General features: G+C 34.3%; 1 protein-coding gene across 1 annotated transcript in view; it reads left to right on the top strand.

Annotated features, from left to right (window-relative positions):
• The window catches only part of SLC30A9 (solute carrier family 30 member 9), an 84,227-nt gene extending 58,651 nt beyond the window's left edge, over positions 1-25,576 (top strand). The window contains exons 10-18 of the mRNA XM_043572761.1: positions 2,687-2,742; positions 5,252-5,387; positions 7,975-8,014; positions 8,907-8,978; positions 9,582-9,689; positions 12,286-12,451; positions 14,761-14,890; positions 16,730-16,843; positions 24,145-25,576. Of these exons, the coding sequence (XP_043428696.1) occupies positions 2,687-2,742; positions 5,252-5,387; positions 7,975-8,014; positions 8,907-8,978; positions 9,582-9,689; positions 12,286-12,451; positions 14,761-14,890; positions 16,730-16,843; positions 24,145-24,189 (867 nt within the window). The 3' untranslated portion in view covers positions 24,190-25,576. The remainder of the gene's footprint in view (positions 1-2,686; positions 2,743-5,251; positions 5,388-7,974; positions 8,015-8,906; positions 8,979-9,581; positions 9,690-12,285; positions 12,452-14,760; positions 14,891-16,729; positions 16,844-24,144) is intronic.
• Positions 25,577-25,786: the final 210 nt, after the last annotated feature.

Genomic DNA, 25,786 nt, shown 5'->3' with positions numbered 1-25,786 from the left:
CACCGTCGCTAGATGAAAAGATAAAGAAAATGTGTGGGTGTGTGTGAATGTGTTGTGCATGCACCCACACATGCATGCACACAGATATTCAGCCATAAAAAAAAAATGTGTGGGTGTGTGTGAATGTGTTGTGCATGCACCCACACATGCATGCACACAGATATTCAGCCATAAAAAAAAAAAGAAAAATCCTGCCATTTGTGACAACATGGATGGACCTTGAGGTCATTATGCTAAGGGAAATAAAGTTGGAGGTAGATACTGTGTAATCTCACTTATACATGGAGTAAAACAAAAATATCCCAAACTCCTAGATACCAAAAAATCGGTGGTTGCCAAGATGGAGTAAAGGGAGTGGCGGGGGGGTGGGGGGGACGGCAGTGGGCAAAAATGGATGAAGGTGGTCAAAAGATAAAAATTCCAGTTATTAAAGAGTAAATTTTTATAGTATTTTTATAACTATAATATTTTTTTCTTTACCCCTTGAGAGACTAAAACACCTTAACTTTTAAATTAGATCTGTACCTCTGGTGGTATCTAGGTTTACAATTTCTCTGACAATTCATTTTTTAAAACTTTTCTCCTAAATAATGTATAATGCATCATTAATATTAATTGTATGAATTTATTGAGCACCTAGTTTACAATGCAGTGTTTAGAAGAAGACAGTCCCTGCTCTGTCTTTTGTAAGGAGGTCATACACTTCAAACAACTAGAAAGATATTCCAAGATGACATTTAAGCAGTTGAATGATAGTATGATACTAAAGGAAAACCAAAAAGGGAAGGATGATCATGGAAGGGGAAACATTGCTTCTTAGCCACTAGCTGTTAATATTTCATTATGTTGCAAACCAAACAGATGTAGGTCATATTTACAAAACTGATATATTTGTGTATATTTATTTATATGTTATACACACATACAATTGTGCAGAAAAAGGTCTGAAAGGACACATATCAAACCTAACTCATGCTACCCTGCTTCTGGGAGTGGGGATGGACAGGATTAGGGATGGTCTATGATATCTTATTTTTGTAGAAAAAACTAATAAATAATGGTAAGTAATGATCTGTATTCAATTTATAAAAAACTTGATATTCCACATTTCATTGCATGGCCAACCTGAATAATAAGGATTTTAAAAATAATTGAATACCCAATGGCTGTTTTGTAAACATTATTAAACCACATTAAACCATGTGTGTGTATACACACACACACACACACACACACAACATGAATTCATATTTTAATTTTAATGTATAGGTTTTAAAGAAGTATATGTTCTGTCTTAATTTACTCTCATTTTCTTGGTTTGGTTCACTGAAAAGTCATCTTCTATGTGGTAGGTAGTTTTAACCCTCTTTTTCTTTGGAATCCAGTAGAAAAAAAATTGGTAATATTCTGTGTATTTAGGGTAGGATTTCCAGTATTAAAACTTAAAAGTTCAGTATATATTTGTTTTAGCCATTTTCAAGGTGGTGTAATCTCTATATATTTTACTGGAGAGAATGTTTCTATTAGGCATCTTGTAAGTGACAGGGAAACCTCATCCATGAAGAATTTGGCTATCTTGAAGCTTTATCTATCTGATATTGGATACTGTGCTGAAAAAAAAAAAAAAGGAAAAACCCCAGATTAGGCAAATAATACCACATAGGGTATTCACTCAGAGGCTTTGTATTTTTATTAAGTAAATAATTTTAATGAGGTAATCTTTTTTAGATTTCTAAATTCACATCAAATTAGAATAGAAAGGACTTACTGAGGGCAAACATACTAATATCAGGAGTTTCCAGTGGATAATTCTTTTTAACAAAAGATGTAAGAAAAAACAAATAAATAGAAATGAAAGCAAGAAAAGATAAGGTCAGGGGAGAAAGGAAAGAAAAGAGAAAGGTGATAACCAGGATTAAAGACATGTCATATTTTTGCTATATGTGTTTTACATTTTTGTTTTTTTAAAGAAATTAAATCTTAGTTGTAACTAGTCCTCCATCTTTATTCCCTTCTTCCACACCCCAGAAATCACTGCTCTGTGTATATTGATACGTAACTCCTGGTACATGTATGTGTCAATATGCAATGCGTACTGTTTAAAATGTTTACTATATTTGTACGGCTACACAAGTTACTTTTCCTGTGAAAAATCAGATGTTACAGACTACCCTAATCCTTCTTCTATCTCCGAGGTGTCAACAGTTAAATGTGTGTTCTTCTAGACCTTTTCCCGTGCTTTACATTATATATAGTCTAGAAAAATTACACAGGTTTTTTTGTACTTAATACGCTATTCCTAAACTTGGTTTTTTTTTTTTTCCACTTTAATGGTATGTCTAATGGTATGTCAGTACAGAAAGCTGTCTCTCCACTCCATTTTTTAAACTGTTGTAGAAGTAATTTACAGTTTGGCAATACCATCATTTATTTTGCCATTCCTTATTGATGGATTTTTAGGTTGGCTTTCACATTTTTCGTCCTTATAAGCAATGGTGTTTTGAACCCCATTGGGTTCATCTTTATTTCTGTAAGGCAAGTACTGGGAACCAGAATTGATAGGCTGTTGTGTATGTCCATGTTAAGTGTTTCTTTGCCATTGTCAGATTGCACACTCCAGATTGGTTTTTCCGCACTATTCTCTCCATCTTGCTAACAATTATTTACCCTTTTTACTTCTCCGTAGGGTTTGCTAGCAGTGGGCATCAGTAAGTCTGTTCAAACACCAGATCCTACTCATCCGTAAGGACATTGTCTTTATTTTGGTTTTTTGGGGGCAGCAAGTCATTGAAATAAAAGCAACTGAATGCATGACTCACTGCTGTGTCAAAATAAATTCAAGATCTAATTTGAAAATGAAGTTTAAATTACTTTTATGCTTTGTAACAGCATAGAGATCTTGTTCTCTTTGTATTTGATAATTAATAACAAAGCACATATTTTGATCTTAGAGTTCTATTTTATTTGGTTAAAGGAAACATTCCACATTTAGACTAATAAGCACTCAATCTAAAATTTTGGTGGTAATTTTTTTTAAGTTTATTTATTTTGAGAGAGAGAGCCACATGTATGTTCTTGGGTATGAGGGGAGGGGTAGAAAGCCCAACATGGGACCCAGTCTCATGAGCCGTGAGATCATGACCTGGGCTAAAATCAAGTCAGACACTTAACTGACTGAGCCACCCAGGAACCCTAATAGCTTATTAAATCTCTATTTAATGTATTTTAATCCTTATATTTTGATTTTGAAATTGTATTTCTACTAACATTTCAAAATTTATTTGTAAAATGAGTATTCTTTTTAGAATATATTATTTTGAGTCACATCAATTATTTGATATTCTTTTTACTAACATAACTAACATAATACTTTGAATTCCACATGTATCATTTAACAAGCTTCAGTAATAGAATTTGATCTATCTTAAAGGCAAAAAAAAAAAAAAAAGCTATTTTATTTCTGTAAAGGAGTCTACATATATGCTTTATATAAGTGCCTTTTTTTACTCAAAAGCAAGATGCTACTGTTTTGTTATAAATAATGACATATTTTGAATATCCTAAACTGCTAATAAAGCTATTACAAAGAACAACTAGCTTTCTAATCTGCTAATTACACATTATTACAATATTTTACTATGTCAAAAAATTATTTTCCTGACCAGTTTTATGTACCAAAAATTTTAAAACAGGGTACAATTTTAAAATTTTGGGTTGTGAAGATTTCTTCTTAAGGTATTTTTCAACAATCTACTACTGCCCAATAGAGTATTGAGTATTCTAAGTAGTAGAAATATTTTGTATCTGTCCGGTATGATAGTCCCTAGCTGTAGCTACATGTGGCTGTTGAGCATTTGAAATGTGGCTAGTGCAACTGAAGAGCTACATTTAAATTTTTATTTAGTTTTAATTAATTTAAATTTAAATAGCTTTATGTGGCTGATGACTAATATTGGACAGTGCAGATCTACATAGTTAAAAATTTCAGTAAGAAACTACAAGATTTTTGAAAACACATAAAATGAAAACAATAGCATTTAATTTAGATCTTAATTAACTTAAATAAATATGTGTTATCCCTAATTTGGGGGGTAAATTTCAGAGAAAGTAAATTTTTCTAAATCATGCTGGTAGAACATTGTCACATCTATAAACTGAGAATTCCCTATGGCAAGATTACTACATATTTGCAAAAATAATTAAAAAGCAATTTTAATTGAGACCTGTTGTTTAAATTTGCATCTGCCAGAAGGGTGCCATAGAGTTTGACTTTGGAAGTAAATTTCCCAGGAAATATTTTTGTTAATGAGTGGTTCTTTACCTTATATGTTTTTGAACTTTTTAATACTCCGTATTTAATTAACACATACAGTAATACAAAATAATGCACATACAGACCAAAGATTCTTAAAAATCAAATGAAAAAAAATTTTTAAACATCATGAACACACCCAGAAACTGAAGCTCGTAGTCCTGCTAATAGTAGTTAGTTGCTGTGTACTGAACTTCAGAACCAGCAACAAGTGTCCAGCATCAAATTATAGGTAGTATAAATCAGTGATTGGCTGTGCCAGAAGACTGTAATACTTAGTTAGAGGCTGCATTACCAGGAAATTTAAATGTTACCCTTTTAATGAAATATCTGAATGCATTTTTAAATAGATTAGTTTAATCAGTATTTAGGATACATAATAGTAAAAGTGCCTCTACTTAATCAAAACAGACTATATGGAAAAGGGATTAGAAAATACCTGAATTTAGGGGCGCCTGGGTGGCGCAGTCGGTTAAGCGTCCGACTTCAGCCAGGTCACGATCTCGCGGTCCGTGAGTTCGAGCCCCGCGTCGGGCTCTGGGCTGATGGCTCAGAGCCTGGAGCCTATTTCCGATTCTGTGTCTCCCTCTCTCTCTGCCCCTCCCCCGTTCATGCTCTGTCTCTCTCTGTCCCAAAAATAAATAAAACGTTGAAAAAAAAAAATTTTTTTTTAAAAATAAAAAAAATAATAAAAAAAAAAGAAAATACCTGAATTTAACCGTATTAACTCTGTTTTTATATTTTTTCAAAGATCTTCCAGTTTTTTTTCGTTTCATATATTGATTTTCTGACTTAAGTTTGGCACTTACATTTTACTTAAGTATAAAGCCATGACATCTCGATATTGTGAGTTTTGGTTTTCTTTTTCACTGACTCATGAAACATGTTTTAAAACAATTTGTATTTCTTGTAAACCGTATTATCTTTTTTATTTTTCAGGTATGGATTTTCAAATATGCGCTATATTGCTTCACTCATTAGTGGGGTTGGTATTTTCATGATGGGTGCAGGATTATCTTGGTATCATGGAATCATGGGATTGCTTAATCCACAGCCAATGGAATCCCTTCTATGGGTAATCTTTTTTTTCCCCCTCAGTTTTCAAGTAATATGAAATAGCGATTAAGTACAGTAGAATGCTTTGTCACATTGATGTTAAAGAAAGGGACTAACACATACCTTTTTGCCTATAATACTTGGTTATGTATCTGTAGTTGTATTTGTTCGAACATGACTAGACATGACCTCTAAATCCATATGATTCAGTGATGTTGAACCAAGAGTATCTCTTTAGGTACAATCATTAAGCACTGACTCCTTGGTTAAAATCTTGGGCAGTTCCATTCATTTCTCCAGTTACTGTTAAAGAACAAGAACATCTCTATTCATTTTTAGTCCCAAGAATAATCTATAGTAATTAAAATATACAGTCCCTCACAGTCGTATGTTGGAATTTTATTTAAAGATCTTTTTTTTTTCACGCGTGTAGATAGGAAGCCTATACTGGGTTAATGGTAGGATGGGAGCATGGTCACCTTCTGTATAATCCTACTTAGGACTTCTGCCCTTCTCTTCTACTCCCTAGATTGCTCTGGCAGCATCAAAGGTAGGGATAGGGGACAGAAAAGTAAGACTTTACTGACAGCAGCATCGTTTTGCACTGGTTTCCTCTGGTCTTTGTAGATTCTTAAAGCTGCCTTTTTCTCTCATGGAAACTTCTTGGAGATTACCCTGCACGGCCACTCTGACTCTAGCTCTCTTGATAAACAGATTGGTCACGTGCCAGCCGCTGTCAGCTTCTGCATCTTGTGTAGTTCCAGATTGTTTCTGCTGAGATTGCCTTGCGTTTTCAAGAAGGCTCTTTGGGCAGCTGATCTCTTTTCTAAAGACTCCTACTTAGAATTCCGTGTTTGGACTCTGTGTGTTAAAATAGACATCTTTAATACCCTCTCAGTGAGGGTGTATTTTTTTCAAACATAATTATTTACTCTGTTGACACAATATCAGTTAGTAGACTTGCCAATAAATTTATTTTTATATGTGCATTAGACATAGTTCACTGTAAACTCTAAACAGTAAGGGTGCACGTCCAGCTTTCTGAGCAATCTTAACAGTTAACAGCTTTCTCCAAAGAAATCTTCACTTTTGCTCTTAACCTTAGCTTTTCTTTATGGGCTAGTGGGTGTGGAGCTAGGAGTTGCAGAACCAGCCTAGGGCATCCTCTGTCCTGGCCTGAAGAGACGGTACAGCACCTCATTTTGGAATGTGGGAGAACTTATAACCTAATTTGTTCTCAACTGCAGTAAGTTTCATTTAACATCTTATTACACCTATGTACCGACACAATAACAAGCCTATTAAACTAGGCTTTTCCTACCATTTTTATTGACTGATTTCTTACCATATAATTGAAATGAGCAGGTATATTTTCATATAGTTGAAATGAGCAGGTATATTTTCTCCATTCTGAAAAGGTTTGGCCACTTTATAGATAACCTCGTTTGTCTGATTTGTACGGTATTACTTCATAGAGGCTAAGTGGTCAGTGAAAATTAGTTAAATTTTTGATTGTGTATAAGTTTTAAAGTTTCTAGAAGCTCTTCTTTCTGTCTTTTTGTAACTAAATGAGGTTCCTTCAGACTATGACTCTTGGTTAATATATAATGGTTAACATACCATAGACCGGTTTATGTTTATTAGATTTTGGAATCACTGGCTGATACATACTGTTTCCCTTTTTTGGGTGACAAGTGTATCTTAAATCCTTTCAGGAAAGAGATAGAAGGATTAAAAAAATTACTTAGACATTTAGCTACTCTTTTAATTATGTTTTAGGTTGGCAGTAGGATTCAGTGGGAATAGCCTAGAATTAAAATTGGAAAACCCATATTTAAGTTTTTACCCTGGTATCATTTTTGTGTACTCAAGCAAATCACATAGCCTTGGGACATCTCAGTTTCCTTAGTAGAATTATGAGAAGTGTTGGACTTCTGTTTCAGGGAAGCCTAGGGTTCCAAAAAGGAAATGCTGAAAATTCTACATGTGTTTGGTTTGGAGTACATTTAAAATTGTTTAAATTTGTGTAGCTAGGTTAACTGTTTCTGTACACCTTGGATTAAAGTTTTTTGAAACCTTTCATTAATTCAAGGGTGTCCTGGAACTGCGAGGTAGATGGTGTTACCCGCCTCCCCCAAATTGATTACTGTTTATAACTGGTTATCTTTCTGAATCAGGATTGGTACTAGGCATCCAAACAAAATCCAGACGCTAACATGGGTATGGATGTGGATCTTACTGGATCCTGATACCCACACCCCAGATTTCAAATGTTTGTGTTCATTTTCAACTTCAGAAAAATTTTCATACCAATTAAGTAATTTTTTCATATTTTATATCAAGAATTTAACTTAGGTCACAGTATCACATTCTACAGAGAAGATAAGTTTAAAAAATGAGATGGCCATCAGATTTTTAACTTTTTTTTCCGTTTATGAAGATACACCATCTATCTCATTGTCCTCGTTTGAGCTGTTTCCCATCAAGATCCTGATCTGGCTAGGATTTCAATTTATGTTTCCGTTTTAAACATTATAAATTTTATGCATGAGTCATTGTGATTCTTTAATGAAATATTAACTTATGCTTTAATACTTATTTTCTAGGCATATTGTATTTTAGCAGGATCATTAGTATCTGAAGGAGGTATGTACTGTCACAGTATCTCTTTATTCTTAATTTAGTAATATATATTCAGCAGTCCACTCTTATAAATTGCTAAATTCCATTGATTAAAGAAAAACTAGAAATAGGAACCTACTTTGAGGAAGTAAATTCTTTGTGTAATATAATATGGTTATTCCTATAATGGGTGGGGGCAAGGGAAAACCTTTTTGTTTTTGAGTATTTTATCGTAATACTCAGAACATTTGGAGCGAAGTATAAAAACATAACTATATATTGAGTTTTTAAAAGTCGGGTTTTAGTAGTGTTAATCACAGAAAGGTCACTCTTTGCAATAAAATGTTTCAAAGTTGCTGCAAATTTCATCTGTAGCAGTTCTATGACAGAGAAGTACTGACATCATGTGGGAAACTGCCTGACTCATTGCTGAATTCATAGTGTGCTTACTTCCAAAACGTTGTCATTTGCTATGCATAGTGTTCCCTTCATCTTTAACAGTCTGTAAAATGGTGATAACACTACCTGCCTCAAAAGGTTGGGAGGGTCAGACGTAAATGTGCTTAGCGTGCTGCCTGCCAACCAGTTGCTGTCCAATAAATCTCAACCGTACTTTGAGAACCACTGCTCTAAGGTGACTCACTCTAGCATGCAGTGAGTTAACTTTTCTCCTTTGGTTCTCATTAGGTTGTAGTCAGGAAATTAAAATTATTACGGTTTAGAAATATGGGGAATACTAGAAATTCATTGTAATGTGATGATTTTGGGAGTCTTGATAATGACTAGTTAATAGAGGACTTTTCTTTATTGACAACCCTGGCATTAAAAGTGTTGTGCCTCTTTAGTTTGAGATGCCATCTTTAAAGCTGGGAGGCATGAAGTTTTTTCCTTGCTGATATGAATGCTTTTCTTTCAGCAACACTTCTCGTTGCTGTAAATGAACTTCGTAGGAGTGCTCGGGCCAAAGGAATGCCATTTTATAAATATGGTATGTATTTTAGGTGTCCTATTTCATTCACCTCCTTTATTTTTTAAAATTGCCTAGTGCTGTTTCTTTTTTCCTTATAGATGTGTACAAAATATATCTCAATGTCTTCCCTGTGTGACTCTTACAATATATACGGTCTCTTTTAAAAAGAGAAATGTAGTGTGATATGAACGTGAATACTTTGTATTTTAACTTAAGTGAACTATGGTATTTCTGTATGTACTTATATTATTAGAGATCTCATACATTTTTGTGTTAATTTATATCTTTTTTTTTTTTTTAATTTTTTTTTCAACGTTTATTTATTTTTGGGACAGAGAGAGACAGAGCATGAACGGGGGAAGGGCAGAGAGAGAGGGAGACACAGAATCGGAAACAGGCTCCAGGCTCTGAGCCATCAGCCCAGAGCCTGACGCGGGGCTCGAACTCACGGACCGCGAGATCGTGACCTGGCTGAAGTCGGATGCTTAACCGACTGCGCCACCCAGGCGCCCCTTAATTTATATCTTAATTTTGAATGGATACTTATTAAAATGTTACCTGATAGTATCAAATTAGGATTTCAGAAAATTTCTTTTCTTGTCTGTACCCCAACCGATTAAGTAATGGAAAGTCGTGATCCTAGTACAAATGTTATATTATTGGAGGATACCGCAGCAGTCTTGGGAGTGATAATAGCAGCCACGTGTATGGGCCTTACTTCTATAACAGGTAAGTATTTCATAAATTACAGGTGATTTATTTGTAGTACTTAAGTAATTGTCTAATATGTGGGTATTTTCTTTTATATCACTGAATAATTTAAACCAATAGAGATTGTTAAATACTAATTCCATACTAACCATTTATTTGTATAAGACAATTAAGATAGAAAAAGTCTTCAGATGTCTCTCTTAGAAATTTTCTTTGTTTGAAATACAGAAAGGCTGTTAATAGAGCATTTCTATAATGTGCTTAACCTTCCTAGCTGTGCCTTAATAAATTATGCAAGTACTCTGAGCTTCCTATTGATATTTGGCCTAGTGACCTTGTAGGTTTATTAAGATGATATATGGGAGAGAACTTTAATAAACCCTAAAGTTCTAAATAAATATGTATTGTGGCTCTTGTTCATTTGTCTTCCATTGTTAGTGCCAATAACAACTGCTGTTGCTTTCCTGTTTCCTGGACTCTCTAGTTGCATTTATCCTCATTTTGGTAACTAGTTAAGTGTTTGGAAGACCAGTACAGATAAATAAGACAAAAATCATTTTTAATTTCTAAAACAACCATTTAGTATAAAAAAACTAAATTTCTGAGGTTACAGTTCTCTCAGAATGGAACTTCTTCCATTTTTACCCATTTGCCCTTGCATACTTGAAATAATTGTAGGTGGTAAGCTTCCATGCTTCTGCAGTGTTTCTTATTTTTTTTTTAAATTTTTTTAATGTTTATTTATTTTTGAGACAGAGAGAGACAGAGCATGAACAGGGGAGGGGCAGAGAGAGGGAGGCACAGAATCTGAAATGGGCTCCAGGCTCTGAGCTGTCAGCACCCGATGCGGGGCTCGAACTCACAGACTGTGAGATCATGACCTGAGCTGAAGTCGGACGCTTAACCGACTGAGCCACCCAGGCGCCCCATGCAGTGTTTCTTAAAATAGTCGGAAATATGAATGGATCTTTCTTATTTTGAATGTACATTTTAAGACTAGACCAGCATTCTCTAATGTTCACTGTGATCCAGAATATTTGCATTGTTCTTCCAATTGACCTTCCCATTTTAGACATTTCTTAGACAAATTATTACTTAGCAAAATTTTAGGCTTAAGGAAAGTGAGACTTGATGAATAAGTCAACTGTTAATAGATTTTCTTTTACAAATAATAAAAACCAGTCAGATCAAACTTATACAAATCTTAGTTTTTAAGAGTTTCACATTGTTTTAATTAGCTAGGTTAATTCGTTTAAATTAAATAACATGCCAAGAAATCAATAAAACATTTTCCAACTAATATTTCTGTGTTTTCTGAAGGATTATTTATATAGGTATATTTTTAAATAAAAATAATGATGTAAATTTGTATTTTTAAAGAGCAGTATTTGATTTTGAACTTCCTAGTGGATTATGTTTTATAAGTGGGTCATTTCCAGCACTGTAGTACAGATTAGTCATTTTACTTTTTAGTGTTATATTTTGACTAAATGTTAGTAAAGCTAGTGTGTAAATTGACATTTTTTTTAGTAAAATGAATGTATGTTTACCAAGCATATTAATTTAATATTAAATTTAATATTGATATTTGATCTTTGGAATAAAAAACGTTTAATCATAAAAGCCTTGTATGTTAAGTTTATTAGGAAAATTTTAAATATATTTATTGATGTCTGATAATCAGCTCTTTTCATTGGTTCTGGGAGAGAATTAAGTCCCAACAAACTAAGGCAAACTTTAGAATCAGAATCACCTGGAGGGCTTAAGAAGACAATGAATGCCGGTCCCAACTCCAGAGTTTCCAATTCAGAGTCTTAGGTGAGGCCTAAGGACTTGCATTTTTACCAAGTTCTCAAGTGATGCTGATGCCGCTGATTAAGGAACCGTACTTTGAGAACCACTGCTCTAAGGTGACTCACTCTAGCATGCAGTGAGTTAACTTTTCTCCTTTGTATCTGGAATGATACTAGCTATGCATCATCCTTGAGTGAATGAGAAGAGTGATCTATATCATTTTTTGTATGGCTTAATTCTCTCACAGAACCTTGATAAGAAAAACAGACAAAAAATGTTTTGTTTTTCAGCTTTTGATCTCCCAATTATTTTGTCAACATGGGACAGGAAAAGTGCTATTAATATATCAAAAAGAAATGGGCTCTATTATATTATTAATATGTATATGATATCTCTAAAATGCTCTGGACCCTCATTTATGTAGTGACCAGATGCAGGAAAACAGATCTTAAATAATTAAACAGCCTGATACTCCTCTGTAGTGTGAAGCACATTGTAGCATCCCCATTTTGTAGTATAGTAAACCTGTTAGGACAGTCATTGAAGGAATTCAGAATGAATTTTGGGTCCCTTGATTTACTAATTCTGGTTCTTTACTCACTAAAGCTGATTGAAATAATAGAAAATGTTAATTTACTTGAGGGTTGATGGGGGGTGGGAGGGAGGGGAGGGTAGGTGATGGGTATTGAGGAGGGCACCTTTTGGGATGAGCACTGGGTGTTGTATGGAAACCAATTTGACAATAAATTTCATATATTGAAAAAAATAAAAAGAAAAAAAGAAAATGTTAATTTACTGACTTCTTATGTACTTTATTTAGGTAATCCCCTGTATGACAGCCTAGGTTCTTTGGGTGTGGGCACGTTACTAGGCATAGTCTCTGCGTTCCTCATCTACACTAACACAGAAGCACTCTTAGGGCGATCCATCCAGCCAGAGCAAGTACAGCGGCTGACTGAACTCCTGGAGAACGACCCATCAGTAAGGTCAGCTTATTCCAGTGATGCTGCTAATAAGGTTTACAAAAACGTGTTATGAAATTTGTCAGTTTTTGCTTCACGTATTTCAGTGTCCTGTTGTTAGGTACATGTGTATGTGTAATTTTGCATATATTGTTTATAAAATCTAAAAAAGAGCTATAAGTAAAAAAGATGTACTGTGGCAGATTTGAAATTTTCTGGAAGAGTGAAATCTGTAGATTAAATTGGTAGAAAAAATAAATGTTAGTAATCCAGAAAGTTCATACAGTTTTTTCAGTTATCTATCACTGTGTGCAAATTACTTCAAAACTTAGTGATTTAAAACAACATTTGTTACCTCACAGTTGGTGTGGGTCAGGAATCTGGGCATGGGCATGGTTTACCTGGGTCCTGTACTTAGGTTTCTTATAAACTGCAGTCAAAATTGTGGTTTATATACACAATGGAATACTACATGGCAATGAGAAAGAATGAAATATGGCCTTTCATAGCAACGTGGATGGAACTGGAGAATGTGATGCTAAGTGAAATAAGTCACACAGAGAAAGACAGATAACCATATGTTTTAACTCTTATGTGGATCCTGAGAAACTTAACAGAAGACCATGGGGGAGGGGAAGGAGAAAAAAATTAGGGAGGGAGCCAAACCATAGGAAACTCTTAAAAACTGAGAACAATATGAGGGTTGATGAGGGGTGGGAGGGAGGGGAGGGTGGGTGATGAGTATTGAGGAGGGCACCTGTTGGGATGAGCACGGGGTGTTGTATGGAAACCAATTTGACAATAAATTTCATATTTAAAAAAAAAAAAAACAATGCAGTCAAAAGGCGTTGGCTGGGACTGGAGTCATCTCCTGGGGAAGGATCTTCTTCTAAGCCCGCTCATGTAATTGTTGAGAGAATTTAGTTCCTTACTACATGGCTGTCTCCCACCTGGCCTGTTGCTTCATCATAGTATGCAAGATGAGAAGGCAATAGATACTGAGTGTGGACAAGATAAAGTCACAGATCGTCATCTAATCTTGGAAATGATAGCTCCTCGCTTTGCCATGTTCCCTTGTTTAGGACAAGTCTAGCCCACATTGAAGGAGAGAGGATTGCACAAGGACTTGAGTACAGGAGGTGGGGCTTATCGGGAGCCATAGTAGACACACTGCTGATCACAAACACTTTTCTATCCAGTTAGTTCTGTATAAGTACATAAGGAAAAGGTATAGCTGCATATTTTGATTAGCTGCAATTTAGTATTAGTCAAATAATGAAATTTTTAAACGTGTTAAGACTGAGGTAGGTATACTTTTTTAAAAAGAGTAAATTATATAGTTTCTTGCCTTTCTGGACAAGTTTTGTTTCATTTTGGGCATATATAATTTTATAAATATTAAATGTTATCTTCATCCTAGTTGATAAATATACTTCTTTATTTCTGTGACTAAAGAATTTTAGACTCAATATTTAGTAACTTGCTCAGGATCACTCAGAAATTAGAGTCAAATGTTTTAAGAGTATTTGGAGTCTCATTTAAATTTGTTTTCCCAGTAGCTCTGTCTATCCCCAGGATTAACTGTTTTCTATTGTTTTATATATCCTGTAAAGAAAAGATGTTAATAGTGATTACCATAGAAAGAAAAGACTTTCTCATTAGTTTCCTGAGGAAGATTGATTAGGGTTAGGGCAGGCAGAAGGGATGAAAAGCAGTTATGACACTTGAACATCTGCTTCCCTTTCTGAAGATCTGGAGGGGAAATCCTGCCTCTGCTGTTGACTAGCTGAATTACCTTAGGCAAGTCACTTAGGTCCCTCTGGGAGTGTTGTATAATCTGTAAAGTAAATTTCATTCATTAAATGCTTTACATGTAGTTGCTACAGTATTAAAATTTTATGTATGTGTTGGTTCATTACTCCCCATATCAATCCCATGAGGTAGTTATTATTAACCTCATTCTGATAGTACTTTAGAGTGGTATCAAGACTTGTAAAGAAGATTTTGGGAAAAAGAAAAAAAGGATTATGAGATGAAATAACATGGTAGAAAAGCAATTTAGAGTTGATTGTTTTTAATCCACCAACTATATAATTCATAACATTTATAAAACTATGATATTTATAAAGTTTGCATCTTTGTATGCATTATGAAAAAATAGCTAAATGGGCATTTTTTTGGATATTGATATATGGCACTTGATGGTGAACACTCTGAAAGCCATCTTGGTCCATTTTTATCACTGATGGGAAAAAACAAGAAATCTGCACTTTGCGCCATTAAAATATATATGTGCGTATATATAAATTTGTGTGCGTTGTTGTTGATTACAGGGCAATTCATGATGTTAAAGCCACAGATCTGGGATTAGGGAAAGTAAGATTTAAGGCAGAAGTAGATTTTGATGGACGAGTTGTTACAAGATCATATTTAGAAAAACAAGATTTTGACCAAATGCTGCAGGTAAGTTTATGTATTTATTGTTTTCTTATATAGCCAAGGGTTACAAAAATTAAATTTTTAAGTAAATAAAACTGTTACAGGTCTTAAAATCACTTCAGCCTTCAACTTCTTAGGGTTCCAAAATCAGACAAAACTCTTCTATTTACTGTAGATTGGGTCAGAGACAGCAGAAGAGCAAACTTACTATTCCAGTGCTTGTTACATGCCAGGCATTTTATATATGTTGTCTGATTTACTCTCAACAGCGCTGTGATGTAAAGAAATAATATTTTCAATTTTATACATAGGCACATTGAAACACAGAAAGATTAATTACCTTGCCTAAAATTGCAGAGCCACAGTATGGAGTCAGATATGAATTTAGATCTCTGACTCCAAAACCCATGCTTTTTAAAACTAAGAATTAAATTTAAAAGAGAATTTACAGAGGATGATATAATGAACAGTGCACTGGTTACCACTTGCCTTTGTCAAATCTTAACATTTTATTGTACTGTATTTACTTAGAATTAAAAACAAGCAATTGTTATAAAAATGGGTGAAGCTTTGGTTTTCTCCTTTTAGATCCCATTCTCCTTCCTCCATCCCTAGAACTAAAAATTGTTTTGAATTTAGTACTGTCATTTCCATTCAGTTTTTATACTTTTCAGCATATTTTTCTTAACACAGTAGTATATAGCAGCATGTTGGATATTTAAAAATTGATATAAATGGTATACTGTCTGATTTCCTCTACAGTTTGTTTAACAGCATGGTTGTGAGATTCTCCCATATTAATATATACATATACCTCTAGTTAATTTATTTTAATTGCTATATAGTATTCTCTAGTGAATCTGTTGTAATTTATTTATCCAGTCTCCACTTGGACATTTCTGTCCACAGTGTCATTCTCATACATTTCCTTGTTCACCTATGCAAGAATTTCTTTAGAGTAGTGTACAGCTAGATTTAAAATAGATGGGCTATTGAGTGAACTTACCCTCAGCTTCCCTAGGTATTGGCAAATTGTGTAAAGTGTGTCAGTTTAACTTCCATCATTAGTATATCAGAGTTTCTATTATTTTACATTCTTACTAGGTGGTATTGTATTGACAGCTTTTAAATTGTCATTATAAATATGAGAATTACAATTTATATTTAATTATAATTTATATACCCCCTGGTAGTAGTAACGAGGTTAGTAAGCACTGAAATTTATTAACTGTTGGGATTTCCTCTACTTGCTTGTTTATTTAGTTAATTTCTGTTCTTCTGACAGATTTATAAACATTTTATTTGTAATATGCTCGACACGAATCCTTCCTCAGTTGTATATACTAGTTTGTGATTTACTGTTTCACTTTGTTGTACAGAAGGTTTAATGCATTTTTAAACTTTATGTTAAATTTGTAATCTTTTTCTCTAGGCTTTTTATTATCTTGTTCAAGAAATCCTTCCTTTTCCCAGTATCATAAAAATATTCTCCCTTTTTCTCTAAAAATATTGTGGTTGGTTTTCTACTCATAGTTTTTTAATTCACTTAGAATTATTTGTTTTTTTAATGATTTGCAGTAGGGATTTAATACTTTTTTCCTATGAAAAATAATTGCCCTGGCACTATTTATTGAATAGTCTGTTCTGTTCCCACTGATTTTGGTAAGCTACCTCTGTGAAGTATTATACTCAATTTTTTGTTGAATTAAATTTTTTCAGAACTAGGTCATCCATCGCCTATTGTGGAAAGTTTTTCATTTTCATCAAACTTAATGGTGTTACGATTTTTTAAAGAAATCATCAGTGTACTACTATGATTTTTTTTAAAGTTATTTTGTTTTTCTGCTTTCATTTTCTTTATAGGAAATTCAAGAAGTGAAAACTCCTGAAGAACTAGAAACCTTTATGCTTAAACATGGAGAAAATATTATTGATACTTTAGGAGCTGAAGTAGACAGACTTGAGAAGGAACTGAAAGTAAGATGTCTTCGTAATAATAATAATGCCACCTGTTTTTGAGTACTTATGCTGTGGCAGGCACTGCTAATTGTATCCCGTGTATGCATTTACCTTCTTAGTAACCCCATGGTGTATGACTAGTAGTTGTGAAACAGAAAAATTACTGGGTTAGAGAAGTTGGGTAATTTACTCAAGGAAGGTAAGGGATTGGGATTTGAACCTTTGTCGTTCAATTCCAGAATCTGTACTTTCAACCACTATTCTATACTGCTTGCTTAGTTTTCCGAAATAGAGATTTTTTGTTTTGAAATAAAAAGTATTTTGTAAGTTTCTAGAGAAAGATAAAAGGGAAACTTCAGATTTTGTTCAAAAGTTTGAAAAAATAGAATGTGTCCTTGAGCATGCATCAATCTTCCTTTTACTCCATCTGTCATTTTATATTTTCTTTTTGCTTCTGTTCAGTTGGAGATCATTACAATCTATTGGTTTTTTACCGAAGTATTACCTGATAAGAGTATCTTTTTTTTTTTTTTTTAATGTTTATTTTTGAGAGACAGCACGAGCAAGGGAGGGAGGGCAGAGAGAGGGAGACAGAATCTGAAGCAGGCTCCAGGCTCTGAGCTGTCAGCACAGAACCCAGTGTGGGGCTTGAACACACGAACTGTGAGATCATGACCTGAGCCGAAGTCAGACACTGAGATCATGACCTGAGCCGAAGTCAGACTGAGGCACCAAGGCACCCCCCTGATTAGACTATCTTTAAACACGTCTCAGTGTTTTCAGATTGTCTTTCATTGGCTCTTGAGTTCAAGTTTTTGCAATAAATAAAACTTGTAAAAGATCTTTGACATACATAGCTTGTTGAAGGGAACACATATTTCTTGATGTTGACCGTTCTTTTGTTAAAAACTGAAGGGAAGTAGGGGTGCCTGGGCGGCTCAGTCAGTTAAGCATCCGACTCTTGATTTTGGCTCAAGTCATGATCTAGGGTCATGAGATAGAGCCCCATGTGTGGCATTTCACTGGGCATGGGGCCTGCTTAAGTATGTGCATGTGCGCTCGCTCTCTCTCTCTGTCTTAAAAAGAAAAATATTGAAGGGAAGAATTTCTATCACTACTTACTATCTTTTCTTTTAGAGTCTAGATATCTGATCAGATTAATAGGACATCAAATGATACAATTTTGTTTATGTTAATATTATAGTTTACAACATGATTTTCAAGTTTTAGAGGAGCAGTTCTCAATTATTTTGGTCTTCGGATTCTTTACATTCTTAAAAATTATTGAGGACCCAAACAGCTTTTATTTATTCAAATTATAATACTTTATTGATATTTACCAAATCATAAATTAAAACTGAGAATTTTAAAAATATTTATTCATTTCATGTTAATATAAATAATATTTTAATGAAAAATAACTATAGTTTCTAAAATGAAAAAAATAGAAGAGTGATATTGTTTCACATTTTTGCAAAAATCTAAGACCACTGGATTCCCATATCTGCTTCTGCATTTATTCTGTTGACGTACATTGTTTTGGTTGAAGGATATAAAGAAAAGGGAGTAGTCTTTGTAAGTATTCTTAAAGCCTTTTCAGATAATTGTGGTATTTTTATGTGATGTTAAACCCATACCTGACACCTGGTAGCCTCTTAAAGCTTAGTTGCAATGTGGAATCTGAAACCATATCAAAGAACTTTCCACATACTGTTTGTGAAGTTAAGGGACACAGTTCACAAGATCACCCTCCTTCCTGGCACCAGTTACAAAGTTCAAGGGATTCCTCCTATCATCCTAGGTTTGATAATTCACAAAAAGGACTCACAGAACTCATTGGTTGCTTTTATACTCCTGGTTATGGTTTATTACAGTGAAAGGAAGGATTAAAACTAGCCAAGGGAAGAAGTGCACAGGAGAGAGTTCTAAACACAGTTTCAGTTAGTTGTCCTCTCTGCTATAGAGTCATGGACACTGTTACTTTCCTGACAATGATGTGTGGCAGTTTGCAGAGTATTAATCAGGGAACCTTAACTGAGCCTTGGTGTCCAGAGATCTTACTGGGGCTCCATAGTTGACTGCTAAGTGGTCAACCTTTCATCTCTAGCCACTCCAAGGAAGAGTTGACACTTTTAGTCTCTAGTCCCATTTGGATATATAGCGGATATTGTGTGGCCAAAGATAAAGACAAAATTTTCAGCCAGGACATTCCAAGGGCCTAACAATCACCTCTCAGTAGCCGAGGGCAAAGGCCAGACCTCTCTTGGGGTATGATTAATTATCTACTATACACTATTAAAATTTGTTGGTCTGTCTTTGTACTCTGGATGGATCTCTTAATCCATGCATGATTCCAGAATGTTTTGAATTGGCCATTTGGGAAATACTAACTCACTGAATTTATGTACATCTTTCAAATGGTGACACATTTCTAAGTATTTGGAAGCTGTCAAGGTCACGGTGGTAGATACAAGTTTTTCAGCATTCTAATATTCATTTGAAAGCTTGCATTTTACCATTAGCAACAAATACTGTTGTTTTCCTTGAAGTAACAGATTCATTTTGTTCATTTTTTTTTCATTTTGTTCATTTTTTAAGAAGATCCCTGCCAAATACCCAATTTGAATAACCATAGTTTGTTCATTTTTCTTTCAAGTAAAAATGGGGTTTACTTAGATAGCTCACTTGTTGTTGTTGTTGTTGTTAAGAAGACTCCACCCTCAAGGTAGGGCTTGAACTCACGACCCACGACCCTGAGCTCAAGACTTGCATGCTCTACCAACGGAGCCAGCCAGGCGCTCCTACATGGTGTTATGTAAACAAGCATCTGATTTAGCTCATAACTCCAGCTCGTCCCAGAGTGCTTCTCTTTGTGACCTCAGACCTCAGTGTGAAGCAGGAAGGTCTAAGAATACTCCCCATTTTGTCACAGAACATTTTAAAAAGTGTACTCAGGCGTTGAGGTTTAATAAACCAATGTTTTTACTACTTCATGAAGGACTTTTTAAAGTGAAACTGGCTTTTTTTTTTTTTTTTAATGTGTCTGCCAGTAAAGGAACACAATGACTCCATTAATATGAGTTGGGTGGCAGTTGCCTTGAATTGTGCAAAGATGCCATCAATTTTATCTACCATTGCTTTTATGTCGTCAGAGGAAATACCAGCATAGTAAAGGCAAATAACATCAGTGTTCTAAAAATAGCTTTGACCTTGGAGTCTCCCTTGAAAAGGTGTCAGAACCTTTGGACCCCACTTTGAAAGTCACTTTTCCAAATATAACGCAAGATGATTATTTTTGTGCAGGGTGACACAAGAATGAATAAACTTTGCTTTTCCATTCTATCTTTTTTAAAAAATTTCCCTGGAAAGGATAAAATAATGAGCTTTTAGACTAAATCTGTATTTTAGCTTTACTCGTTAATAGAAACAATAAGTCGGAAACCAGATATGAGAATAATTAACAAATTGGTCATTCTTAACTATATTTACTCTTATCACAATCAGATAAATTTATTGGTTTTGTTTAGCTTTGTGCTTTAATTAGAAGCTATTAAATCTTTAATGCACTGAACTAACTCATGTGTTTCTGAATTATATAAGACTTTCAAACCAGGAAGCAAAGTTTAACCCATACTTTCAGGTTAGAATCCTCTCTAAGGTAATAAGGCATAATTAATGTTAAAGAAAAGTTCTTCCTAATTGAGAAACTAAACCAGGAGAGGGCATAAATGTAATTCTTTTATCTTGTTTTGAAAATAAGCTGATCATCTTTTGAAAACTAAAACTTTGGTATATTCTCTTTTTTAGTTTCTAAGCATGGTTGTCTTCTCAATTTAAATTTGAATAATTATTGAATCACTTTGGAAAGTCACACTCAATAATAAAATTCAGCAGTCTAGCCATCTCTATTGAGTGATGCCATTTATCTGATAATTATTAAAATAGATAGTATTTTTGGCTATAATCTATAACCTGCATAGTTCTTTTTTTTTTTTCTTCAAATTTTAATGAGAGAGAGTGCACAGCAGGGGAGAGGGGCAGAGGGAAAGAGAGAGAAAAAAATCCTAAGCAGGCTCTACATTCAGTGTGGAGAATGACACGGGGCTCAATCCTACGACACTGGGACCATGACCTGAGTCGAAATCAAGAGTCAGATTCTCAGCTGATTAAGCCACCCAGGTGTCCTTACAACTTGCATAGTTCTATGTAAAAACATTAAAAATAATAGAAGCTAATGTATATTATAGAAGCTAATCACGTAGTATAAATGTGAAATATATATTAAGTTCTTTGAACTGTTAACTAAAATTTTTTTGCTTTACCTCTATATTTCAATCTTCTTCTATGAAGTTTTTTATGTTTGGGAAGCAGTACTTCTATGGGAAATTAATTCAGTGGGATGATGCCATAGTATTTGCAAATTCCTAATAAGTAGTATTCCAGTTAAATGCTGTGCCCTTTACTCTGTCTATGGCTTCTTGAATTGCATCCTCCTGTAGCATTTTTTTGAGTCTACAACATTATAAAATTACACTATTTGGTTTTTATCTCTCTAAAATATCAGTGTTGAAATAAATTTGTGCTATGTAAAATGTTCTAATTCAAGTTGAATAGTGCCTGGGACATAATAAATCAATAAGTATCTGTAGAACAAATGAATGAAAATTACAAATTGAACACAATTATTGATTTTCAGCTCTGTTTATTCAGTTTCTGCTATATGCACATGATACCTTATTAGGCACTAAACATTAAAATCTAAGGGTATTAATCCTATTTTTTTTATTCATTCATGTTGTGCCTGTCTCCGTATTTGGCACATTTCATGTTAGGAATTTGATAATTTTCTCTAAAAAAACTTGATTTTAAAACAGAATACATCAAGTTTTTACTTTCTTTTTCTTTTTTCTTAAAGTTTATTTATTTTTGAAAGACAGGGCACAAGCTAGGGAGGCATAGAGAGAAAGGGAGACACAGTCTCTAGGCTCCGAGCTGACAGCCGATGCAGGGCTTGAACTCACAAACCGTGAGATCATGAGCTGAAGTCGGTCACTTAACTGACTGAGCCACCCAGGTGCCTCAGTTTCTTTTTCTTGAGATTAGATTTTTTTTTGGTACACATTTTACATATAGTGGTTTTTTTAGACAGAATAGTTTCAAATTTTCCATTAATACCTAAACTTTTTAAAGTCATATTGGGATGGGTTAGGGTGGATTGGAAAGAGAAAATAAAATTCAGTTTCATTTCTGTTAGAGGAAATCTTTTTTTATTCTGTGTTGAATTTAAGGAATTCTAGAAAAGAGCAAATAGTTTAAGGTAAAGAGAAAATTGAGAACAAAAGTGTACCCCCATGCTTGGGGGTCCCCTGGCCACTCTCATATTAGTATCCAAGAGGAGAGTACCCCCAGGTATACTGGAACAAAACTAGTCATAAGAAGAATGCCAGTGCACACTCAATAAAATGCTCTAGCTGGAGCTAAACTCTAGTGTTATATCAGATTCTTGCCTTTATAACTGAATTCCTTTGAGTAATATGCAAATGTTCCTAATCCTGACTGATTATCAGAATCACTTAGAAGAGATTTTTCCCCATGTTGATTGATTGGTTTAATATTTACTTAATAATCTCTACACCCAGCATCGGCCCGAACTCATGACCCCAAGATCAAGAGTCGCATGCTCTTCCAACTGAGCCAGTCAGGCGCCCCTACTTTTATAATTTTTATCAAATAATATCAAAAAAATAATATACACAATTTATAAAGTCAAACAGAACTGAAAAGCTTATAAACAGAAGTGTCACCTGCCTCACCATCCTCAGTCATGCTTAGAAGCAACCATTTTTAGTATTTCTTTTAGATTTACTGCCATATTTCTATAGGAAGGTCTTAAACTGCTTCCACGTTATTTATTTCCTCTTTGATAGATGTAAGTTAGTTATATAGTTTTATATGTTCTCTCTGTCCTCCATTCTCATAATGTCATTATATTACATTTTATTACACTTTTAATCCCTCCCCCCACTCCCAGATTTAGGTGTCCTTCCTTTTTGTACCCATAAAGATACAACCCCAAGACCTTTACCTTGCTCTTTAAGTAGCAGACTACTCTAAGTGCCTGCTTACTTAACCTGTATTTCCTCACTGGACAGACGTTCGTTGAAGACAAGTACTGTTTTGTTTCCTGTTCATTGCTGTATACTTCAGTGCCTGGCATAGAATAGGAATGTAATAAAGATACTTTCTGTTGTTGAAGTTCCTTAAGCCGGCATTTCAAATTTTTCACAACCTGGTTTCTGCCTGCCTTTCCAGCCTCATTACTGATCCTGCCCTTTTTGCAACCCCTGTGGCTAACTATACCATATGGCCAGTACACCCTTCTCCAGCTGACTTTGCTTGTATTGTTTCCTCTGTCTAGATGATGATCCTCGTCATCATCTATCTGGAAAACTCACTACTTTCAGGCCTTGTGTAGATACTCTCAGTGAAGTCTTAATATTCTCAGTGAAGTCTTACTCAATCTCATGAGTTAAAGTAATAGATCTGGCGGTTTTGTTCCCCGAGTTAGCGTTTCAGTGCATTCATTGTAATAGTTAGGAGCTTGAGGTCCGGAATGTATCCTGGCTTCGTCACTTAGTAGCTCATAACGTAGGTAGGTTAGTTAATTTCTTCAAACTTCAATTTTCCCATATATAAAATGGAAATGATTGAGGTATGAGGATTTTAAAACACACATGCACGTGAAGCCCCTTACTTAGCATGGTACTTGACATAAGGGTGACTGCTTATTAAATGTTAACTGCTATTTTTATTAGCCGCAATGCTTTCACTTGTAGATGGTTACTGATACACTGGTCTTGCTGGCTAAACTGAGTCCATCAAGGTCAAGAACAGACTTACTAATAATCATAGCTCCAGCTCCACTATTTAGCACAGTGCCTGCCACAAGACTATATGGGGTGTTGCTAAAATATATAAAATAAGTGGATGTCAGCTTATTTCTTCGGATTGTTACTGTTTTACAGTGATTTTCTTTTCACCACAAGCGAGTGTATTTACAGTGCTTTGCAATGCTTGGCACATACTAGGTTCTTCATCCATTAATGTATTAACGAACATTTGAACAAACTCAGGGAGATGGGGCTACTTACCATATTGTTTATAGTGTATAGTATTCATCTATTGATTTTTATCTTGCTAATATGCTACACTGAAGTCGTTTGACCAAATGTTGTCAGTGACTTTAGTGATCTAATGGAATAAAAGGAAACAAAATTCAGTTTTGCTATGAATAATGTGGTGGTGATTTTTCCTTCCAGAAACGAAATCCCGAAGTTCGACATGTAGATTTGGAGATATTATAGATTTTATTGAATGAATCTCTTTGGAGGAAAGCCTTGGAAACAAGTCCGCGAACCTGCTCTCCTGTACTGAAGGTGTCAGGGCCATTCAGAAGTTGTTTTTTTTTGAAGATGAGGAAGTATTTAATGTGAAGGGCAGTTCAGCATCTACAGAATGACTACTTCATCCTTGTAAGGGACCTATTACAAGTTGAATCAATTTGGAAATCATGTTTTTATGTTTCAATAGAGAACATTTTAGTTACTTAAATTGTTCATAATTTTTCATTTTACCCTGTCAGGGTATATTGTATCTTGCGATCATGTTTCCTTTCTTTACATTTGTAAAAATAAGCATCATCCATAGGATTATGAGTTTTAATTTTGTTACCTTTGAAGATGTCACTCCATCAGAACCTGCCAATCTTGAACGTTCTGGCTAAATTTAGTTTTTAAATAGTCACTCTGTTTTTTCCTTACAGAATGTGGAAATTATTTCTACATAATTCTGCCCTGAGCATTAAGAGGAACACTCTCCTATCCTAGTTATCCATAAATGTTCATTCCAGAAACGGCTTAGTTCCTGAATTGAAGGAGGACGTTTCAGTCCACCTTTTAGGTTGTAGTAGTTGCCATTTTGTAAATTTCTTATCTTTCCTTTACTTTTTTCTTTATTTAGTTTAATTTTTCCAGTGTAGGAGATACAGAATAACCCTGGATGTTTCCATAGGCCAGTTTTACGGCTGGGGTTTTTTTTGTTTGTTTGATTTTTAACTGGCTTCAGTGCCATAATGTGTATTTACTAGGCGGTAATGCATTTATAAGCATTTTAAAATTCTGTAAAATGGACTAGAAATATTTATAATTTTACAGACGGGACAGCATTTTATTTTTAATTTATTTTAAAAGGCACTACTTATGTAAATCTGAACTGTGAGATATTTCTTGCTTTAAGAGAAAGAGAAGTAAATCTCTTATGCGGAAACTTGTGGCCATGATTTTGTATAATCTCATAGTCAATAGTGTGTCTGTAACATGAGTTTCTTACAGTTATAAATGGGCATTTATCATAATATATGGTTAAAACATTATGTAAGTAAGTAGCTTTCTAGTGATAAGGTACCAAGGTGAAAAAACATACAATTCAGTAATGAAAAATTTAGTGCAAAACTACAGCTGTGTCTCCATTCATCAAAATAACTCATGCACTTTAAGTTGTTCAGGGTGGTAGTGAGCATTGTCCATGCAAGAGTTGTAGCTGGGTGATTCTTTGCTGGATAAGTGGGGGTTGATATAAGAACCTAACTACTTGTATGAGGTCAGTGGCTAAAAACTTAACTTAGATGGAAATTTATGAATCACAGCAGATTGTAATGCTGGAAACAAAAAATAAACATTTGATTAAAGGGTTTGTAATGGTAATTTTTTTGATCCAAAAGTGTCATGTATTAGAAAATCATGAAAATTTATGTTGGTGTACATTTTTTTTACCTTTGCAGAGCATTTTGCGTATTGTACATTTTAACTGAAATAACATTCCAGTTTTATTTTTGAAGATATAAAATTGTTATACGCACACACACACACACACACAATTTGATTCTGGTTCTTATGGTCACAA

The sequence above is a fragment of the Prionailurus bengalensis genome, chromosome B1 (assembly GCF_016509475.1).
Source record: "Prionailurus bengalensis isolate Pbe53 chromosome B1, Fcat_Pben_1.1_paternal_pri, whole genome shotgun sequence".
In the NCBI taxonomy this organism is placed as follows: Eukaryota; Metazoa; Chordata; class Mammalia; order Carnivora; family Felidae; genus Prionailurus; species Prionailurus bengalensis.
The sequence above is the reverse complement of the archived record's forward strand: the minus strand, read 5'-3'. Positions and strand labels throughout refer to the sequence as shown.